Source organism: Aythya marila (genome assembly GCF_965140915.1).
Source record: "Aythya marila genome assembly, chromosome: 5".
NCBI lineage: Eukaryota > Metazoa > Chordata > Aves > Anseriformes > Anatidae > Aythya > Aythya marila.
Window position 1 is genome coordinate 33,678,090 of NC_139046.1, and position 20,941 is coordinate 33,699,030.

The 20,941-nt window shown below is 39.6% G+C and overlaps 1 protein-coding gene across 1 annotated transcript in view; it reads right to left on the reverse strand.

The window, feature by feature from the left end:
- The window catches only part of SPTBN5 (spectrin beta, non-erythrocytic 5), a gene marked incomplete at its 5' end in the record, with an annotated part of 96,360 nt that overhangs the window by 56,775 nt on the left and 18,644 nt on the right, over nt 1-20,941 (reverse strand). The window contains 17 exons of the mRNA XM_082761957.1: nt 1,105-1,284; nt 2,420-2,530; nt 4,550-4,664; nt 5,617-5,762; nt 6,569-6,701; nt 7,869-8,032; nt 8,732-8,848; nt 10,166-10,366; nt 11,172-11,358; nt 12,207-12,433; nt 13,214-13,378; nt 13,496-13,666; nt 14,927-15,026; nt 16,241-16,380; nt 17,157-17,403; nt 18,053-18,340; nt 19,033-19,284. Coding sequence (XP_082618083.1) covers nt 1,105-1,284; nt 2,420-2,530; nt 4,550-4,664; nt 5,617-5,762; nt 6,569-6,701; nt 7,869-8,032; nt 8,732-8,848; nt 10,166-10,366; nt 11,172-11,358; nt 12,207-12,433; nt 13,214-13,378; nt 13,496-13,666; nt 14,927-15,026; nt 16,241-16,380; nt 17,157-17,403; nt 18,053-18,340; nt 19,033-19,284 — 2,944 coding nt within the window. The remainder of the gene's footprint in view (nt 1-1,104; nt 1,285-2,419; nt 2,531-4,549; nt 4,665-5,616; nt 5,763-6,568; nt 6,702-7,868; nt 8,033-8,731; nt 8,849-10,165; nt 10,367-11,171; nt 11,359-12,206; nt 12,434-13,213; nt 13,379-13,495; nt 13,667-14,926; nt 15,027-16,240; nt 16,381-17,156; nt 17,404-18,052; nt 18,341-19,032; nt 19,285-20,941) is intronic.

A 20,941-nucleotide genomic window follows, 5' to 3' on the forward strand; every position in this document is an offset into this window, starting at 1 on the left:
ACACACTTTGCCAGAGTAAGAAATAGGTTATAGGTTTGCCATTCAGATAGGATTCATCACAGATTTCAGGCAAAATTTAAATTAAAAGTGTTTGTATTTTGTGTGGTTCCAGCAATAACAGAGTACCCCTACCTATAGGATATTTTGTATTGGAAGTGAATGAGTAAGTTTATGACATTAATTATGAAAGAAATCAATACCAAAGTGAACTTTGAGTAGCTCTATTTTAATGAATAAATCCATTAAGGTCCACCTCCTGATCAGGATGCTCCCAGAATGCATATTAGTAGAAGTTTGCCTTGTTCTTACTGTCTTCCCTAGGTCACTATCAGAAAGATGATGATGGACAAATAAGCCTTTCAACTACATCAGTAGAGCTATTGTAATTTTTCTTAAGTCTTATTCATTTTATCTCTTCCTTGACAGTTCTGCACAGGATAATGAAGTCATAATGGTTAAAAAACAAAGAAAAAAATCCTCAAGAAAAAAAAAAAAAAAAGAGTTCCAAAAGTGCATCCTTTATCTCTAATCCTCTAACCACACAATGTATTCGTGGATGAAATAGGACAGGTAATGCTGGTTTTCAACACTTTTAAGAGATTTAAAGTGGATTAACTTTGTGTGCAGAAACCTCTTGTGTTAACAAAAGCATCAAGTCCAGTCTCATAGTAGTCTTAATCCCAGCTCACAATCATAAAATGAATTTATGTGAAGTTTTGTCAAAGTGAACTTATCCAGGTTATTCTCTGCTTTCCAGCAAACATGGAAACAGAATGCAAATTGCCAAAGGCAGCTTTAATTGACATCAATGTTACACCTGGAATGGTTCAAGAATATGGGGAAAGCAAAAGTATTCTAGAAATCTACATTAGCAATTCCTTCACCCCCATATGAAGACAGGAACAGAATATCCAGCATTAATATGAAAAAGGATTGGCTTTTTTTCCCCATATCATATATGGTATTTAATTAAAGAGGACAACCTTGCTGTTTTGGGAGCTGGCACTGTAATACCTGTACCAATAACTTACTAGTGTACCCATGATTGACACGTTGACGGCAGTCTTCCCCATGTACAAAGGGACAAAAGATAGAAGTGCTTACTAGTGCCTGAAATTGGTAAAGCTTGTGTGCTTTTTCCAGAAGTTTCTTACGCAGTTCCACTTTAGATTTCAGAGCCTTCCAGTTGGTCACTATTGCCTGCTGCTTTGCCTTCAGGTCAGCTACCTGCTTCTTTGAGCAACGGGTCAGCACATGATCTGCAGAATGGATCAGCTCCTGCAGCTATACAGAGAGAAGAAAGAAGAGGGTAGGAAAGAGAGTTCCAATACTAGGAAAATTGTGATAAGGGATTTGTTAATTATACATTAAATTACAATTCAAGCCACATTCTCTGACCTAAATTTTCTCATGTTGAACAGAAGTATCCCTAGCTTCAGTTCTGTGGAATAACAGTGACATCCAGTGTTTGCTATGGCTCATCACAACTGTGATTTTTCAATTAGACAGATACATTCACTCTCTCTTTTTTTTTTTTTTTTTTTTAATCATAGTTAATATATGAGCAATGCAAATAATAGATACCTATACCATGACAGTATAGATTAACTGTAACTACATTCTGTTCATGCTCATCTCATGCTCTTTTACCTTTAAAATTAAGAAGCAGCTGGTGGTACCAATTTTAGCATTATCTGCAGCATGGCCAAGAGATGCGGCCAGTGATGCTGGGATAGCTACTTCAGTAATCTCAGTATAACACACGCTGTGTTAACTACAGCATTACATTTGCAAAACAAAGGGATAAATAGAAATGTATACTAATTTCATTGGTATAGTTAAAGCTATGCAAGTCACCTAGATACAAGGAAGATTTTTAAGCAACATGAGCTGAAATTTTTCATAAATTTGTGCAACAAGCCTTATCCTTCTTTTCTTTCTCACATTCCCGCTCCTAACCCACTAAACTTGCTGAAATTTTCAGACTGTTGCCCCGTCCTTCTTTCTGTAATCCTCTATAGTCAATTAACACATTCTGTGTTCAATCAGTCTCTCTACTTATTAAACAGATTCTGGATTTTCCCCTGTAATCACCTGGAATGCTTTGAACAAGGTGGTACACATCATAAAGCTTGGTATAATCATACATTTCAAATAGCATCAAAAACATCCTTGTGAATCACTGCAACAGTCAGCACTTGCTATAATTTGTCCCTTATTTGTAAGGTTTTAAATGACCTACTTTATCATTGCCTACAGACTTTGAACATATTAAAGAAGCGGGAGGCTCTGAGAAAGGGCCTTAGGGTTTGCCAGGCTTTTATAGATAAGTTCATAAATGTAAGTACTTGTTATGTTATGATTGTCTTGGAAACCTGGATTTTGGATACACAGTAAAGGCCACAGATTTCTTTCTTACCTGCTGTTCATTCCCAAGGAGCTCATGCTCCAGTGCCACATGGTTCCGGAGCTGGGTTTGCACACCTCTCATATCCTTAGCAATACCATCTGGAATACTTTTGGACTTCTCCTAGCAAGGATTAAAATCAAAGCAAGCTTTGTTAGTTACTACTTATAGGTAAAACACATAGAGGTCTACTTCAGTTACTCTGTGTATGCATACTGCACTGATAAGGATTACCCTTCTGGGTTACTTTTACGAGAACTGTAAAAGGAAACCATTAGGGTTCTGTCCTAGCACATCTGTCCTAGTAACTCACTGGTAAGCATCTCAGTGATTATGCTACTCAGCTTCACTGTGAGAGATGAAGGTTCAAGTCCTTCCTTGGTCAAGCAATACAAGAGAATGTCTTACAGGCTTGGGGTTGTGAATCAATCTTGAATAGCCACTGCAGAGACATATAGTGAGTTCTTAAAGTAGCATTGACAGATGGTAGTTTCGGGCCATTCTTTGGGACACAGGTGGTCTATCTGTGAACCATCTTCAGATAAAAATTCAGTTATACTCATCCAGGAAAGATAAGTTAAAAATTGAATACATGCAAAGAAGGATTATTTTAAATACGAGAGAAACTGCATGATCATCACACAAGAGGAGACTTAAGCATTTCTTTAGCTTAACAAAGGTTCTCGGGGAGGATTTAGTTGTTACACAGACATGCACTGGAAATGCTTCAAGCAAAGAAAAACAACAACAACAAAAAAATGCATTTCAGCTGGTGGACAATGCTGTCACTAGAATAAAATGGTTGAAAACTTGCTCCAGGTCCATTTAGATGCAAATTAGAAGAACATTTCTAACCACTGGAGAAGTGAATTTCTGTAACAGAATCACAGGCTTGTTTGGGGTACCAACAATGTGTACTGGTAAGGAGCTGTAAAAGGAGATGCATGTTGTAGTTGCCTATTGACAGCACGGCAGTTGGTCACCTAAGAGAGGTCTTCTACTACTATATTCCTACAAGGAAAGGCATTCCCCGCTAGGCATCTGAGCAGGGAACAGAGGAATGGATGGGCATGACTGAATTTTTCTCCCTCTCAGCAATGAAGTTTATTAACAGGGTGTGACACAAGAAGTGCATACTGTTTACCTGGGCCAAATCCAGAATAGGGATAAACCAGGAGTTGGTTTCTGGAGTGTTCCTGAACCGTCACTTGTTACAGCTACAGAATTAACTACTTCATTATTACAGTTAAATACATGCAAGGCTCGGAAAACCTCAGCTGGTATATAGGAGAATACATTATATTTGATTTTCCATTCATAACAGGGAAAGAAAACAGGAATAACATTGTTGAATAGGGTAGCCTTTGCCAGTACAAGCAAGTGGAAAATCGACTGCACTTAACCCAGCAAAGCTCTGTTACCTTGTGAACAGTGGAAGCTCTGTTGGATTGCCCCCTCCTACACCCACCCGCATTAGGGAAACCACACCTCTCAGTACAGCAAGGATGTGGTTTCTCTCCAGAAATTCTTTAGGATTCTCAGATAAAACAGAGGTCTGAAGATTTTCATTGGGACTTTGCCTGCCCCCCTCCTCATTTTCATACTGGGAGTCTAAAATTATTACCAGTACTGGCCACTAGAACAAGAATAAAAGAACTCATTTTTGCCATATCTTTGCGTTGTCACATGACTGCCTGACATCCTTCCAAGTTAATGTTGCTGTAAACCAGACCAATGCCTTTTCCACTGGAGAGTTCTTTCTTCAGCACGTAAAGCTACAATGGTGTACAAAGAAGAACAGTGAGGCAGTAAACTGTTTCTTAGTCAGGCTTGATGACTGAAAACAACATTACTATATGCGTTGCAATGAGAGACAACTTCAAGCATTGGTCTTCTCGGCTTCTCCCACAGACCTGCAACTATAGATGTACTCAATTTCACCAGTGTTTCTCCTAAGGTGACCAGTCAGGTGCTTAAAAATTACCCAAGAATTATTTTTGAACACTTTGAGTAATCAAACAGTTTTCTTACAGATATTTTTAGAAGGCAGCAGTAAGCATGCTGAGAATCTTAAGAATACAAACTAAGCTGAAATGTATGTTCTTGTTATTTGTTATGAGAGACTTCACCAATATTTTTTACCTCAATATGGGCCAGAGCATCTGTCAGATCTTGGTAACACTTGTGAACCACCTCGGCGTCTTTCAGCCGCTCACCTCGTAATCTGGTAATTTCCAACAGCTCCTCCCAGGAATTCCTAGGAAGGAACAAGGGGAAAAAGAACACATGTAAGACATGAAAGCTCAAAGTAAAGAAGATTCATGGTCTGAAGAAAGACTAAGAACAAGTTCTCCTCTTATTTTTTCAGTCCTGCTATTAAATTCTGTTGAAGTGATTTTGGCATCCTACTTTGTCATGCTACTCTTCCCATGTCCTCCTATCTGCTCCAGGCACTTAAATTGATGCCTACATAAGGGCACCCCTCTTCAATATGCTCTTCAGGTTTTATATGCTACAGTCTTTTGCAGCGATATGGGAGAAGGGGAGAAAGATAGTGGGAAGAAAAACTCCTGAATGAAGCACATGCATGAAGCTCTAAAGATGCATACAACAGCTCCTCAACTACATGAAGCTGCCTCCCTAAAACTGCCACACCAACCTGGATGCCGAATGGATGACTGAATCAGGTTCTCTTTTGATTTCTACTGCCAGGGCTTAGTACCATGCTCAGTTCTACAACTGACACAGCAGGATTTGGAGGACTGAATCAGACCCAACTACTTGTTCATCTTTTTCCTTTGGGCCAGCTTGGACCAATGCCAAACATAATGGGCTCAGAACATCTTAACAGCTGCAGAGCAGTTATGGGATTCAAGCTCAAAAGTTAAAAGCAATAAAGATTCAACTGAACACCCAGCCCTACACTTAGGTGATCCTGTTTCAAAGGGCAAAGGAAGTTCACTCATCCCTTGTTTGCAAAGCATCTCCAATGCAGTTTGTGAGAAGGCAAATCAGCAAATAGATAATGTCTGAATTATAGTAGCTTATTTTTAAATGAAGCATGGCAACCATTCTCTGTCAAGTGAGCAAACTACTTATTTTACAATTAGAGAACTGGGTGGATGTGCCTTTTTCTTATTTCTTCTCACTTCATTCTCAAGAGTGAACTGAAAGGACAAAGCATTATAGAGTTAACACAAGTCTCCTACCTTAGTTCTTTCTGCTTCTGACGGATTTCACGGGACTCAGAATGCCCAGAGTTTAGCAAGCTTTCTGCCAGCTGCTGGCAAGTCACAACTCTTTTCCCAGCTGCTTCCAATTGGTGTTGGAATGTGTTATATTTGGCACAAAGTTGCTTTTGAAGGAAAACAACAACAACAAAGGTATTTTGAGAGTTGTTTTTTCCAAAACATATCCACTCAGCTGTCACAGAAACAAGTAATGAGCTGACCATATTCAGAGAGAGAGAAACTGCAGAGGAGGATATCAATGACTGGATATTACCAGAGATTTTACCAAAGACCATGAGGAGCTACAGATTGTTAGCAAAACATGAAGTCTGTGATGCAGATACAAGTCAGAAACATGATTACCAGGGATAGCAATAAACGTTTTCAATGTACAATGAATTTCAATAAATAATACACTTTTACTTCATGAATGCATAAGCTTATTTAATACTTCAAGTGAATAATGTAGTCCAAGTTTAAGACTTAGGACACAACATATTTTGAAATAAATGTTAAAAATTAAGATTACAAATGGCTATTGACTTCTAGTGGGCTGAGTTTATACTAGTTTCTGCCATATGAAAAGGCATAGCTGTAGATATCCATTCATTAGCACTTGTAATGAAAAAATCCGTAATGTATACCACATTTAAATATATGGTTATTAAAAATAGGTTTCCCTTTGGCATTTTACTGTGCAGTTGTTTCATGTAGTTCAGGTAACAGGATGCAAGTACTAGCAGTGTTGTCTGCCTGTCATAACCAGTCAGTCCTTCCCACTCACCCTTCAACCTTTTCATTTCCTGTCTCCTAGTGATTTATACTTAATTCTTTCTTTGTCTTTTGCATTTTCAAGGACAGCCTTAGAATCTTTTTAAAGTCTGACTGCATACATTTTGCTTGTTTTTAGATTGTTGCTCAAAAAACTCACCAAGACATGCTCATAATTATTTCCATAGTCTTCAGAGCTTGCTGCTTGTTTCTGCTGAGTGATCCAGTCCTGCAGATCTCCATATTCCCGTATGAACTCATGCAAGACAAGAGTCTCCTCCAGCTTTTTCCCTCTGTTGGGGGAACAAGACAAGGACAAGACAATACAATTAGATGGTGGGAATAAAAAGTGGAGGGCAATAAATAACTCTCTTCCCTCTAATACCCAAAGCGTCTCATCAACAAAATTCACTGTCTCTAATAAAAGAGCTGACTTTGTTTCTCACAACTGGAAAGGATAATTGTAGGATGACAGCTGTCAGCCAGGTCAGACTCACTGGCTGAAGTTTTCAGAAGAGTGCAGTACCTTGCTGAGCTCTCTCCCTGTTCAGTTTTGTTTGTTTTTAAATGAGAATACCTTTTTTTTTGAACCTGTCTTTCTAAAGATGGTTGTGTTACTTATGAAAATGAGAAGGAAATCTAACTAAAGTTGGTGCACCAGGAAGGCAAGTGCTATGAAAGACATTCTATGTAATTCAGCTCACATTACATATGCAGCAAAACTGCTGCAACTTGCTGCATATTTATGATTGCCTAGAGTATCTTATAATACAGCCTGACATACTACAGGCCTTACACAGCAAACAAAAATCTAATTTTCCATCTGTTAACACTGCCTTTCATTGTGCAAATATTCAAGCAAAGGTGAACCTGGCTTCCCTCTGTTTGAATCACAAATGTTCATCACAAGAGATGGAGCCCACTCAGAGTATCCATCCCACCAAGGGAAATGCAGACAGGAGGTACAAACCAGAGCACCAATAAGGCACCATGAGACCCAGATTAATGTTAAGCATGAAACAACACAGAACATTTCTGCATTCAACATACTCAAATATTTTATTATTTCTATTTCAGAGAAATAAAATTTATTTCTCTGAATGTCTAATTCACAGGAATTTCTATTCATGCTTCTACTTTTTAATTTGTAAACAAAATAGAAACAACAGGTAAAACATCAACATTACTGTGGACTGTGCATTACTATGCAGTGAAAGTCCTTAAACAAAACGTAGCACTTTTGCTTAGTAACAATAAAAAGCTCATAGGTGCACAGAATTCAAATACAGAAATAAGCAATTCCTTGCATGCAATTAGAAAAAGGAGAGTTGATAGATATGATCAAAATTCTAGCAAAGTAACTGGAAATATTCTTTATTGACTTCAACAGGCTTTGAATCAAACCTAGGATCTAGGGGGCAATTTAGATTAGAGTCAGTTGCATATTTTCTAGTTCATACCTTGCTGCTGCTAGTTCCTGCAACTCCTGCAGTCTTGCGTGGACTTGCTGCTTTGGTGCATCAACCTCAACATGCTGGATAGAGCCCACAAGAGGAAGATTTTGGGCGCTTTCACTTAGTTCTTTCAGCAGGTTTTGGTAAACAGCAATCTCATGCTGCAGTGCCTGGCAGAGAGAAGAGTGGAATGAGAGCAACTTGTTCAAGAGTTCTACTGCTTTAAATTTTGCACCAGCCTATGGTATAATCAATGAGACATTAAAACAGAAGAAAAACTTTCTGGAAGTATGTGACATTTCCATGACTTGAACGATTTCAGACAATTTGCTCTCAATATTTTTTTGGAAAAAAAAAAAAGTACATAAAATCAAACAAATTGGATAAATAGAAACAATTAGAAATTTCTGATACATTTTAAAACAAAGTATTCCTGGAATAATAACACCCAATCTGTATCTTTGATTCTAGGAGAAAGAAAAAAAAAAAAAAAAAAAAAAAGCTTCTTCATGCATATGTTCAGACTGAAAAGCAGATATCAGATCACAGTTAGTTTGGCTTCAGAAAAATAAGATGAGAATATTTATCACTCTTTTTTTGCCAAACTACTGTTCATTCATCACTAAAGTGTGTTTCTTTCATCCCATAACATCTATATACTACACACGAGACTCTCAGAGTATGCAATACAAAGGAGATCCTAGCTCTGTTAAACTTGTTTGTCAATGGATGCATAAATTCAAACCTCAGAGTGGAAATTCCTTCTCAAAGCAACATAGGAACTCAGTTCTTTCACTTATCCACATTCACAAACATTGAACATTTCTTGTTTAATTCTTCAAGAATTACTAAAAACACTTTTGAAATACCTTATTTTTCTTGAGGAGTTTCAGTGTTCCATCTTCATCTTTACCATAGTCCTTGCTGGTCACAAGTGGACGTTTTTCTGCTATCCAAGTCTCCAGGTCTGAAGTATTCATTAGAAACTATCAGTTAAAGAGAAAGCAAATTAACATCTACTTCAACTTCCATAATACTCATATCATTTTTTGATCTAGTAAATTTGAAATGGAGACCTTACTACAGTAAGGTCTACTGCAATGTGATATTGAATAACAAAGACTATTTAATCCCAAGAACTACTATTTTGCATGAACCAGACTAAGTTGCAGGATTCTTGGAAGAAGCTGGGTTTTATTCCTATTAAGCAGTGAAGCCAAGGAAGACTTCGTTAACTTTGCAAACCCCCTGAAAAAAAATGCTTTCTAAATGGCAAATGGAACCTGATTCTAAAAATGGTTCTAATTGCAACCTCTTATAAGGATTTTATATATACTATCAGAGCAACAATATATATATGTTGCTCCGTCAAATCATATGAAGGAGGCCACAGATGGAAGATTTCTGTGCAAGATAACTAAGGTCCTTTCCAGACATCAAAGCTCTGGCAATAAGTTTCTAGTTGTCTTACTGTTCTTTCTTCACATTGACATTTTTATTTGACTCATCTTTTATTAAGGGTAGGTGCTAACTACTAACAGTGTGATATTTCTCCTCCCACTTTCTGAGAAGTTCAAATCACCTATAAAAATCAGGCTTCATTAAGCCTACAGTATTGGCAGCTCTTTTCACAGGTGGAGGAAATAAGAGCCAGATGATCAGATTCTCCAGGGAGCGTACTTTAGATGAGCCTGTGAGCTCTGTGCAAATGCAGTTTGTCTACAAAACCACCTGTGTCATCTGTGTAACTGCACTTCAAATGATCCACTGATGACAATGTTTGGATTATCCAGATAAATATTTGCATGCAATCTCTTTTTTAAGCAGATTAAATGTATGGTCCAATATCTTGTTGAAATAATATGTTGAAATAATAGAATTCCTAACTTGTTCTGAAAGGAAGAGCTTTATCAGTTTTTCAATGTCATTTTGTTGCCTACAACAGGCACAGGTTAGATCGATTCTTTTCAGATTTCCTTTGCATTACTTAAGTCAAAGCCTGATGCTGTATAAAGACATTGAGAAAGGAGCTACTATTAGGAAAAATGTGTGTCTTACACTCAACCATAAGGGATGGGTACAGAGCCCAAGCTAAACCTTTAGAGCACCAACTCTGGACTGGAGGCTGCACTCAGCTGTGCAGCCCAGCCCTCCATTCCATTGAGTCTCACCCCAAGTAGCTTAAGTGAATTCCAGGCTCGGTAAAGGGAGATACTGAAGCTGGTTTGTAATTCACTTCAAAACTTTAGTCCTCTTGTTTCTCTGAAAAAGCTACTCTTTGAGAACTCTGCTGTAATTTATACCTCCTGGAAGCCAACTGAGTGCTGCAGCTGCTTCATCCTTTCCTCACAGGCTTTCTCCAGGCCCTGCCAGGCAGTCACAAGTTCCTGGCATTTCTCACTTATTTTCTGAGCTGATGGATGCTGGCCCACAATCATTGTCCTTCCTTTATCCAGGACCCGCTGGACTTGCTGCTTGTGAGCATTCACTTCTGCCTGTAATTCCTGGGAATGAGAAAAAAAGAAAATCGAGGAAGAAAGGAAGGGCATGTGATGACACAGACATTTCTGTTCTCCTAGTCATAAACAAAACTGGCAGCTGGTGATGGTCAGCACAGTGTAGCAATTATCTATGCCAGTGAGCACAAGGACTTTTGGTTTCTACAACAGCTGCAGCCTGAGCTGCCAGTCTTATTCCTGTTTGTATAATATTCTGCTGTTAGTATTGCTGTTGAGGGAGGAGATAGGATCTGCAAGGTGACAGAAGGCATTTTTAACTTCCTTCCAACCTCAGCATTACTCACCAAAGTCCTTGGCCCAGTGCTCTGCCCTGATTCTACCCTTTCTCCTTTCCATGTTTTAGGCTCTCCTACGGGATCTACCATGCACCTACCTCAAGATGACATTGCATGTACAATGAGTGCAGTTAAGTATAGAACTAAAATAGTGTGAGTATATGAGAGTTAAAATATTCTACTAAGACCACTGCACAAAGCAAAAAACTCTCTATTTAGTGTGAGGTACACTAGCTTTTATCCACTTTTAATGGGAAGAGTTATAAAGTTTCTCAGAATTGGAATACTGTAAAATATGACAATTTTTGTAGATCCTACAGGAATTCCTTGTTCTGGAAATCATCACCACATTGCTGACTTGTCTCAATGTGCTGAAATCATACTTCAGCAAGAGCATGCCACTACATTTTGCTTGCAACAGCCTTTCCTGGAAGTAAAGGAGAACACTGCAGGTGCAGACCAAGTTGAAGTCCAATGTGCCAACATGCTATAATACACTTGATTAAAGGAGTTACCTTGTGTTTTTGCAACAGGCTTTGAGCAACATCCAAAGATTTCCCACAGTTGGTAGAATGGGCAATAGGCAAACGCTCATTAATCCAATTCATCTCCATGTCATGGTAATGGTAGAACTCGTAAAGATCCACTGCAGCTTCCAGCAACTTACGTCTCTCGTTAAGAGGTGCTTGTAAAGACTCAAACCTAGGGGTCATCCATGAAAATATACATTAAAAAAAGCTTTATCCCAGTTTTGCAAAGGGAATTAGCCTATTATACCACAGGGATGATTACAGAACACTGGACACCTACCTCTGCAATTAAACTTCAATGGATAGTACTGGCTGTACATACAAGAACCCCTTCTCCAGAAGGCTACTTTTGGCAAGTATGGAAGAGATTTGATATGAGGGCAGAGGAAATGGGACCAGGACTGTATGAAGCTGTGATACTGTTGATAAGGCTTTGTAGTAATATAGCCATGCATGGATCATGCAGCTGCAATATATAGTGCTAGTGGACAATTAACAACACTCTAATCTTCCACTTCGTAAGCCTACATCTAGAGGGGAATACAGTTAACACACAATCCATGCCTCAATTTCCAACCATTTAAGTAGTGCTCTTTGGAAGAAAGAGAATTTAAGTCCGCTTTTTAGTTTAGTCTTATATGATAACAACACACTCCAGTAGAGGGAAAGAAGATTTACGCTTTTGAAGCCATAGCCTTGTGTTGTGATGTTTTAAGGAAGCTAGCCACTACTGAATACTGGATCACTGCACCTCTTAGCAAGCAGCTGGATGACCTATAGGTAACCAGTGGACCAGAGTAGGAGGGCAGCAGACAAGAAGTAAGTTCCAGCAATAAATATTGAGGTGAGTCAACAGGCAGCTGTGCAGGTACAGACCAAAGCACTATTGTGGCAGAAACAGTAGGAAAAATAATTCCTGAATATAGCTTAAACTTAATCAACAGAAAGGCATCTTCTAGAATGCGGAACAAAAAATGCTATGTCACAAGGGGTGGAAACAGAAAGAGAATGGCACCTCACCTTTTCAGGTATTTCTGTGTTTCCTCCAGAATCCTCTGGGAGTCAAAGTGATTGGTGGCCATTTTCCTCGCATGAGACACAATAGAGTTCATTTTCTCTGCCAGCTCATGTGTCTCATTTTCTAGCTGTCTGTGCTGCTTGAGTAGATCACGGCTGGAGCGCAGATCATGGCCTGTCTCTGATTCCTGAAGAACCTTCTCAATTTTCTCTATCTTCTTTTTGGCATCCTACCGGGAAAAGGTTACTGCACACTCATAATGACCTTGCAACACCATTTTCTTTCACTCAGCTATTCCCATGACAGCTTCCTGGATACAATTTTTAAATTCGTATGTTCTTTCTTGGTAACACGATGCCAGGTGTCTGTAAGAGGCACCTCCTGGGAATACTTTGCTTTGCTCTCTATTTTGGTGTACTTTTCTTTCCCAGCCACTAAAGTACATGATTACAAAATCATCTCTTTGAACCATCTTCAGTGACATTGCATAAAACAAACTTCAAAGGCTTCAAATTTTAGCTTTTGATTTCTATACAACAACAGTTTCATTAAATATTAGTATCTGTAAACAGCTTCACAGCATATTGTTCCTCTCATACAATTTGCCTGGATTACTTATTTAATGTAGTGCCATGCCTCAAACCGACTCCAAGCAAGCCAGAATGTTTGCATAGAGTTTAATCTTGCAGAGACTTTTGATTTGTTTCTCAGTATTCAATAGTCACATAGGTGCAGTGCTGAGCCAGAGCTCAGCAGCTTTGCATCTTGGTGCCATGCTGGCACTGTTGTCCTACTCTTAGCTTTAGTGTGCTTGACTGGCCTTATATTGGGGTCTTCTCTCTCGAGACTGTAGGCAAAGTCCAGTGATCTGTCTGATGTCCAAACACCTTAAAATATACTTTTACCTGGAGGGTATTCTGCTCTTTTTTTTTGTGAGAATCACTCCATATCAACAGTGAAACCAGGTTTCTAGGCCACCCCTCCCCTCTGCATCCCACCACCTCCTGACCTGGAGCAGTTCCATGAGCTGTTCTTGCTGCCCAGCTTGTCTCAGCTTGTCACCTCGCTCTGTCATCTTGCCATACAGTTCCTTCCACTTCTTTTGTAGCTCTGACATCTTGTTCTGTATAGAAACTGCAGCATAATGGCCATCTTGAACCATCTGATTTCCTTTCTGGAGAAACACAGCACAATTTATTTTATTTATTTATTTATTTATTTATTTTTGAGAAGATCAACTTCTATGAAGTTTGGTACAAGATGGAAGACTTAGCTCCAAAACTGCCTTCACCTTTATTAGTGTTGCAAAATGCTTCTCATTAGCCATCATTTCCTTCTCAGCAGCCTCATGCCACTTCAGTTTGCGTAAAACATTTGTTGGATCACGATACGATTCGTCTGATGCTATCTTGTACTTCTCTTCCATCCATATCAAAAGCTCAGCAGCATCACGATTAAACTCCTTACAGAAACAAATAGGATTAAATAGATTTAATTTCTGGTTTTGTGTGAGTTTGCCATCCTTGCCATTAGGATCAAGCCCTGATTTTTCCAAGAGTTAGGAAATGTGTTGTATTTTCATATGCAAGTTGTTCTACATAATCAGCACTCTTAATTAAGGAGTTATGACATTGAACTACTGAGTTCTTAAGCCCTCAGAGTAATATCTCTTAGTCCCTTTTTACATTACATACTAATCTGTTGAATTCTATTGTCAGCAAAGGTTTGCATTTTTTTACACACTATTTTAACGATATGTGGCGTAACCCTCCCATATAACTTTGTGTCTCAGCACTAGAAGCCAAGTTCTTGCCAAAAGTACTGTTAGTGTAAATAAGATATATAGCCAGCATAAAGTGGTGAGTCCCAATTATGTATTGTGTACTTTTGGTAGGTATTTTCACATAGGGCACCTTATAGGAAGAGTAATAATCATATTTAATGTTTGTTCATTTATTTATAAACCCTCTGAGTGAAAAATTTTTGTGAACAGAGTCTAAGGAACATAGAGGGAACTTGCCAAATTTGCATTTACAACAGAAAGCCACAATCAAGTGTCCTGGAAAATCAAATCCCTGAAGTGAAGTCCTTCTTTGCATGTGTAGCAAATAAAGGCAATAAATAATGATGAAGACCTGATCAAAACAAAATTAAAATGCAAAAAATAAAAAGTTAATCTCGTTCCTGATGCTTCTCTAACTGTAACACAACATGACTAATTAAGCACAAGAGAACAAGCACAGGTAACACTGCAGTAGCAAAACCTGACCTCAACTCTGAAGAAAAATTGTCACTAGGAATTCAGAATGTGAGCCAGAAGTCATCCATTGACGGTTATGAGTAACACTTTCTTTAAACATTCTCCCTAATTACATTAATCTAGAGTAAAATGTTAATTTTTGCCAAATGATTAAGGCTCAGAAGTATATTAAGTAATGAGTAGTATAAACCTATCCAGTAGGTACAATATTCTGGTGATATTTTGCATTCAATGTCTCAATTTTTGCTTTTGTATTTTGCTCTGGTTATAGCTTTGGAAGATCTATCACCAGTGCATCACTTCTTCCCTGGATAGTGAAATTCTCTGTCTCATAACCAAAGAGAAAGTGGAAAGTGAGCTGCAGTAGGAATGCTCAACAGTTTGAGATATGTCTCCTACTAAGCCAAGGGGTGAAATTACTTCATGCATGCCTGACTAAATCTGCAGATTCAGTCATTTTACCTGCAGTTGCAGGGAATCCAACAACCTTTGTTTTCTCTCAGCATTGCTTTGTACCAACCGTTCCCATCTTCGTCGGAGCGTAGCCATTCTCTCTTCAATACTACCAAGAAAAATAACAAGTCCAATGTAGTAGTAGTAGTCATATAGATGCCCATGGCTATACTGTATTCATTAGTGTAATATGACTGGAATCTAGTTCAACACATCCGTTGACAGGAGGAAGTGATATATGACCCTGTCCTACGACCATGTACAACTCATCTGGAAAATAGCTAATGCTTGCCAACTGCTCTGGATCTTCCTTTTGTATAGCTGTGCAATGATGCTCTGGAATGGCCTTCTAATGGTAGTAGATTTGGCAAGAAATCTGGTTTTAAGAGCAGTTTTATGAATTTGTGGAAGAAATTTTCAAGAAATTATCACTTGTGATCACAAAACCACAGTCTGTTTGACCTAAGAGGTCCATTCTGACCCTCAATTTCTAATTCCTTTTTTATGCAGAGTTCCCTTTACTAGATTTTAGTGGGTCTATCACAGTAAAGGAATTACAGATGACACTTGAGCTTCCACAACAACACAAAGGAGCTGTTCCTGATGATTTATCTCCTTGTGAAGACATTTGTAAATTTTTAACAGCAAGCATACTGTATACATTATAAACATATCTGATACTGATAAGTGAAAGAAAAAATGAAATATGCAAGCATTTAATGTGATTATGTTAAAGCAGTTTTAACACTATACATAGTTTATGATAAAAGAAGAATTACCCTAGTGTTCTGTAAAATGCCATTTTTAACCTAGAACATTTCACTTATTTGTTCTGAGAGAACAGGAAGCTTATATCTTTCTAAAATACTCCCCTTTCCCTGCCCTCATCCAGCAAATCACAGTCTGTAAACATCGAATCATAGAATGGCTTGGCTTGGCAGGACCTAAAAAAACTACCATGTTCCAACCCCCCTGCCATGGGCTGGATCACCTTCCACTAGACCAGGCTGCTCAAAGCCCCATCCAACCTGGCCTTGATGTCCCATCCAGGGATGGGACATCCACAGCTTCTCCAGGCAACCTGTGCCAGTATCTCACCACCCTAATAGTAAAGAATTTCCTCCTAACATCTAACCTAAATCTAACCTATTTAGTTTAAAGCCATTGCCCTTTGTCCTTGGAGTCTGAATCCTGTCTTAGAGAAAGATTTTCATTTCACTCTAATCATACTGGATAATTTATTAAAACTAAATCCTTCCTGTGGAATCCCTGTCTTTTCTAAACCCCCCTTGGAATAAAAAGGAAGGAGGAGTCTGGACTCACGCGTGAGATGCAAAGTGCCCGCTTTCTATTAGGTTCACCCCATTTTCATTAAGTGCTTCAACTCGTCTCTTCAGCGCCATTAGCACTTGTTCAAATTCACGATGTTGTTTCAGCAGGCTTCGAACAGCATCTACATGGTCCTGCATTTAAGAAAGAAATATTGAACATTTTTTTTCTAGGTCGTATGTTGTTTCTGTAGCAATGAAAAAAAAAGGACCTTACTATCCCCTTTCTCTTTCAGACAGATGGACACTGTACATTTAGCACATGCATAACACGTTCAGGGCTATAAACAAGCAGCAGATGTGTTTAGGCTTGTATCATATCTGTTTCTCCATCTTATATTTGTTCCTACATTATGGTTCCTTTTCACCTCTTAAGAAAATCTGTATTCTGCATCTACATGTATATGCCAGCATAGCCATAATGAATAAAATCTCCAGTGAGGGAGAATAAAATTCTCCTTCACTGATCTTGTGAATATTATCTGCATTTGGTTTTTACCTTCATTTGGTTTAACATTTTTAACATAATTATTGAAAAGAAAAAACGTATTTTTTTCTAAACTGAGTTTTTTATTTCAATGAAAAAAACTAATTATGTTCAAGCTCAAAACCTTTTTTTTAGCATTCGACACCAAACCGGTCACTGAACTGTTTTTGAATCATCTGACATGCAAACACAGCAATAGATTACAACTCTAGCTATTTTTAAAAATGTTTTTGAGACAATGTGTCTCCTTTTCATTATGATGAATACAAACATAAGAACATGAATAAGACCTGAAAGTCGAGTTTCAGTGTATGAAAATGCCATAACCATAAGAATGAGGAAGCTGATTTAATTAAGAAAATTGTTGCGACTCCCTGGATGGGGAGAGGAATTAGGAAGAAACAAAATCAGCTGCCGTACATACCCCAAGGTCATCTCCCCGGAGAAAGGCCTCATGGCTAGAGAGGGCAGCATTGATACGGTCTCCTTCCCTGTTGAACTTCTGCAATTCCAAGCCATCCTGCAGCTTTTTCTGTCGCTGCTCCCACATCTTTTCCAGCTCTTTGTTCTCCTGGGCAAGCCTCTCCATGTATTGTAGGACATCTTTGGTCCTGCTATTACTGGGTAGTTCTTGGATTACTTTGCGCCCAAGCTCTTCCAGTTGCACAAATCTTCCCAGTGACAAAGAAAAAGAAAGAAAAGTGATAACTCACTGCATGAGGGCATATGAATTCTTTTCTACTATAGCTGATTTTTCTTTCAGCAGTACCTAGACACTAAGCTTTCCTCAATCCCACTTGCTCTTTCCCTGCTAGCCATTATTGTACACTACAAAGTGCATGTAGTTGTTTGCTCAGGGATACAGGCTAGAGGTGGTAGGAAGGATTTCCCTATTTGATTTGAAACCCCATAGAAATAGGCTTTCCCATTAAATGGACAAGAAGAGCCAGCTCTGTATCTGAAACTTTATAATGATACAGAGTAACAGAACTGAAGATGATAGCAACTGGAAACATAAGGCCTAGGAAGAGAAGAACTGGGTGAAATGAAATAAAGTGCAGGTGGCATTATTCCAGTGTCAGGAGAACTTGTGAAACACTACTCCAAATAGACATCTCACTCTTCTTGCCATCAGTATAAGAATGCAAAAAATAACTGGATTTTGTGTTCAGCCATCTCCTTTTGACATTAAGTTTCATGAGCATTTAAAAAAACAGCGTAATTTTCATGCACAATTTATATACACAACAGACAAGTTTCATCTTCACAGTACTGTTGTAACATCACTCCACTCTGCCCAGCCTGATAGAATCTCTTTACCTTTCCTTCTGAGACTTAATTTCTTTCAGAAGGTCCTGATGTTCCCTCAGCAATTGCTCTGCAGAAGCCACATCCACACCCATTTCTTCACTGCTCAGTTTCTCCCTGATGCCTTCTCCCCACAGCAGAAGCCTGCGGCTGTCTTGCAGGAAGGACTGTTGATTTTGAGCCTGCTGCAGAACATCCCGCTTATTTTGGATCTCCAACTTGAGCTTTGTCAAAAGCCTCTCCATGTTCTCCACCTGCTCTGTGATGGCCTTGCTCTCTGCGGGGTTGGTGTCTTTAATGCTACAGCAAGAAATCAAATACATTTAATTGGATGAACAGCTTCGAGCATTTAAAGCTTGAGACAAGGCTCTTTAAAAAGTAATAGATTTGAATATTTACATTTCTGTTAAAAAGAATGTCAGCAAAGGCACCAAATACTCTAAACTAGAAAGAAATATTGGTGTGAAAATGGTGTACTGAATAAAGTACAGCCTCTTGAAAGACTCTGGTAACATTCTCATGGTTCAATTAACTCATTCCATTGTGAATGTAAAGAAGACTCAAAGAACTAAACATCGTTAAATTCCTATTTCAAATTCAAACCCTAGTGCACAATTCTCTGTTATCTTTACTTCACTCCCCTGATCACTGTCTTTCAGGACCTAAATGATAACAAGTACAAAATGTGGAATTAATTCCCATTAGTAGAGGCAATTTGACAGAGCCACAAACAATCCTGTGGTTTTTACAGATTCCTTCTACAACAGCAAAGCCTGGAAACAAACACTGTATCAATCACACAGGCATACTCAAGAAATATATACTATATTATAATACTATAGAAACAATATATATAAAATAATATAGAAATAATACTATAAAGAAATTCCAAGGGAAACTTCACAGGCTGCTCATTCTCTTCATAGCCATCATTTACAACATTATCTTAGAAAATTAACAAGGAATATAGAAACAAAGAGCAGTTTCCTTACGATTTTGCAACACTCCTCAAGTACTCAATTTTCCTCTCCATCACCAGGACCTCTCTCTCAACTGCAGACAGTTTGCGCTTGTTTGACTCCAGCCCAGCAGGTGAGTTCCCTGGTTCCAGATCCCTGAGCTGTACCATCTTGTTTTGTAGTAGTGCTCCGATGCCCTGACAGTCCTGAAGAAATGTCTTTACATCAGCCACTCCAATCAGTTCTGATCCCTTCTCCTCTTTCAGCAATTCCATGCATTCCCACCTTGGAGAGAGAGAGAACTCAATTACTTGCATGTAGCCTCAGCCACTACCTCAGGACATGCCACCACCTAAAAAACAGATTCAATGTGTAGCCTTTCTTATGCAAAATTTTAGCCAGAGTGAGATTTGTTTCTGAGTTGAATTCAGAAAGCAAGGAAGTAAGCATATATCCTTCTTCTATTCGTTGAAGTCTTATGTAACAGACTTCATCAGAACTTAAGTGGGCTGAGGATGTGAACAACAGTGCTCCCCAGAAAACTCAGAGTTCATCACAGTGACATCTCAAACAAGGGAATCCTGTTCAGGTGACCAGAAACACTTAACATGATGCAAATAAGCAGCACTGGTTAAAACTGGGACCTGGCTGTGCCTCACAGTTCCAGGTGGGTGGATGTACAGGAACATGTATACAACAGGTACCAAACATACATGGTGAAGACAAAACAGGATTTACTGTTCCTTTCAATATTTGCGAAGGGCACCCTCACCCCAACCAATTAATCAAATCAGTTGCTGCAGTACAATATAAATAGAACTGTTTGAATCCACTACTGTTACCTGAGAATGGATTTGCATTGTGCTTTCCCTGCCACAGACATGCAAAATGCTGCAGTTTAAATATCTCAATGTCAGGGGCAAACCCCCCAGTCCTGGATGTATGACATTGGGCTTGGGACCAGCCTACAGCTAGTGCAGCCAAGGCCTGCCCTCTTCCTGCTAGTGACAGTGGGGACAGCTGGGACTCACATCTGACCCTGGCTACCATCCTGGGTCTTCCCTGTTTGCCTCCCTATGGGACTGGCCCTGACTGCCAGGGCCCCTCTCCTATCCCCATCCCCTTGTCTCCTTGCTCCCCATCCCATAGGATGTACAGACAGTCAGCTCAGGCTGTTTCAGCCATGAGCTGTTGCTGTGAGACCTGGTCCATGGAGCAATGTGTCCCCCTGAAACATCCCTGTGGGGACTCTGATCTGGCCTGGAACCCACGTGCCCTGGCCATGCCCAGGGCAGTCCTGAGCAGGCTGCCCCAGTGAAGGTCTGTGCAAGGCGTGGGGATGGCCATGCTGTGAGGAGAGGCTAGCATGCAAGCCCAAGGGCCTCTTATTCCCCCATTGGGGTTTGGCTGCTGGACCCAAGGGCCCTGTCCTGTTGGTGGTTGCAGGGACAGACTTGACAGTGAAGGGAGAGATGCCAGGGCTGACCCCAGCCCTAGGTTGCTGCTCTCCTCAGAGGCTGATGCTGCAGGGTTGGGTACAAGCTACAGCCTGGCTGCATCACTGCCCTGTCCCAGCCCAGGCATGACCCTGCTGACCAAGGCCCTCAGCCCTCACCAAAGATGAATTTCCCATCCTGACTGAAGCCTCTCCTGTCACCATTAGGACTACAAGCTTCCCCTGTACCTGATGGGCCCTGGCTCTGGGGAGCCCCAGACTGCTGGCCCCAGGTAAGCAGCACCTGCCCCTTTTGTCCCATTCCCATGCTGTTGGTGACAGCTGGAACCAAACTCAGCAAACTTCAGCTACATACAAAACTCTCCCCTCAGGATAGTTCTGGGAGTTAAAAATCTATCATGCTGGAAATCTCAATGCAGTTCAGATTAGGCATGAAAAGGTCAGCTCTCCAATTGCCACCAGCTGACATTCTGCATTTTCCCATTT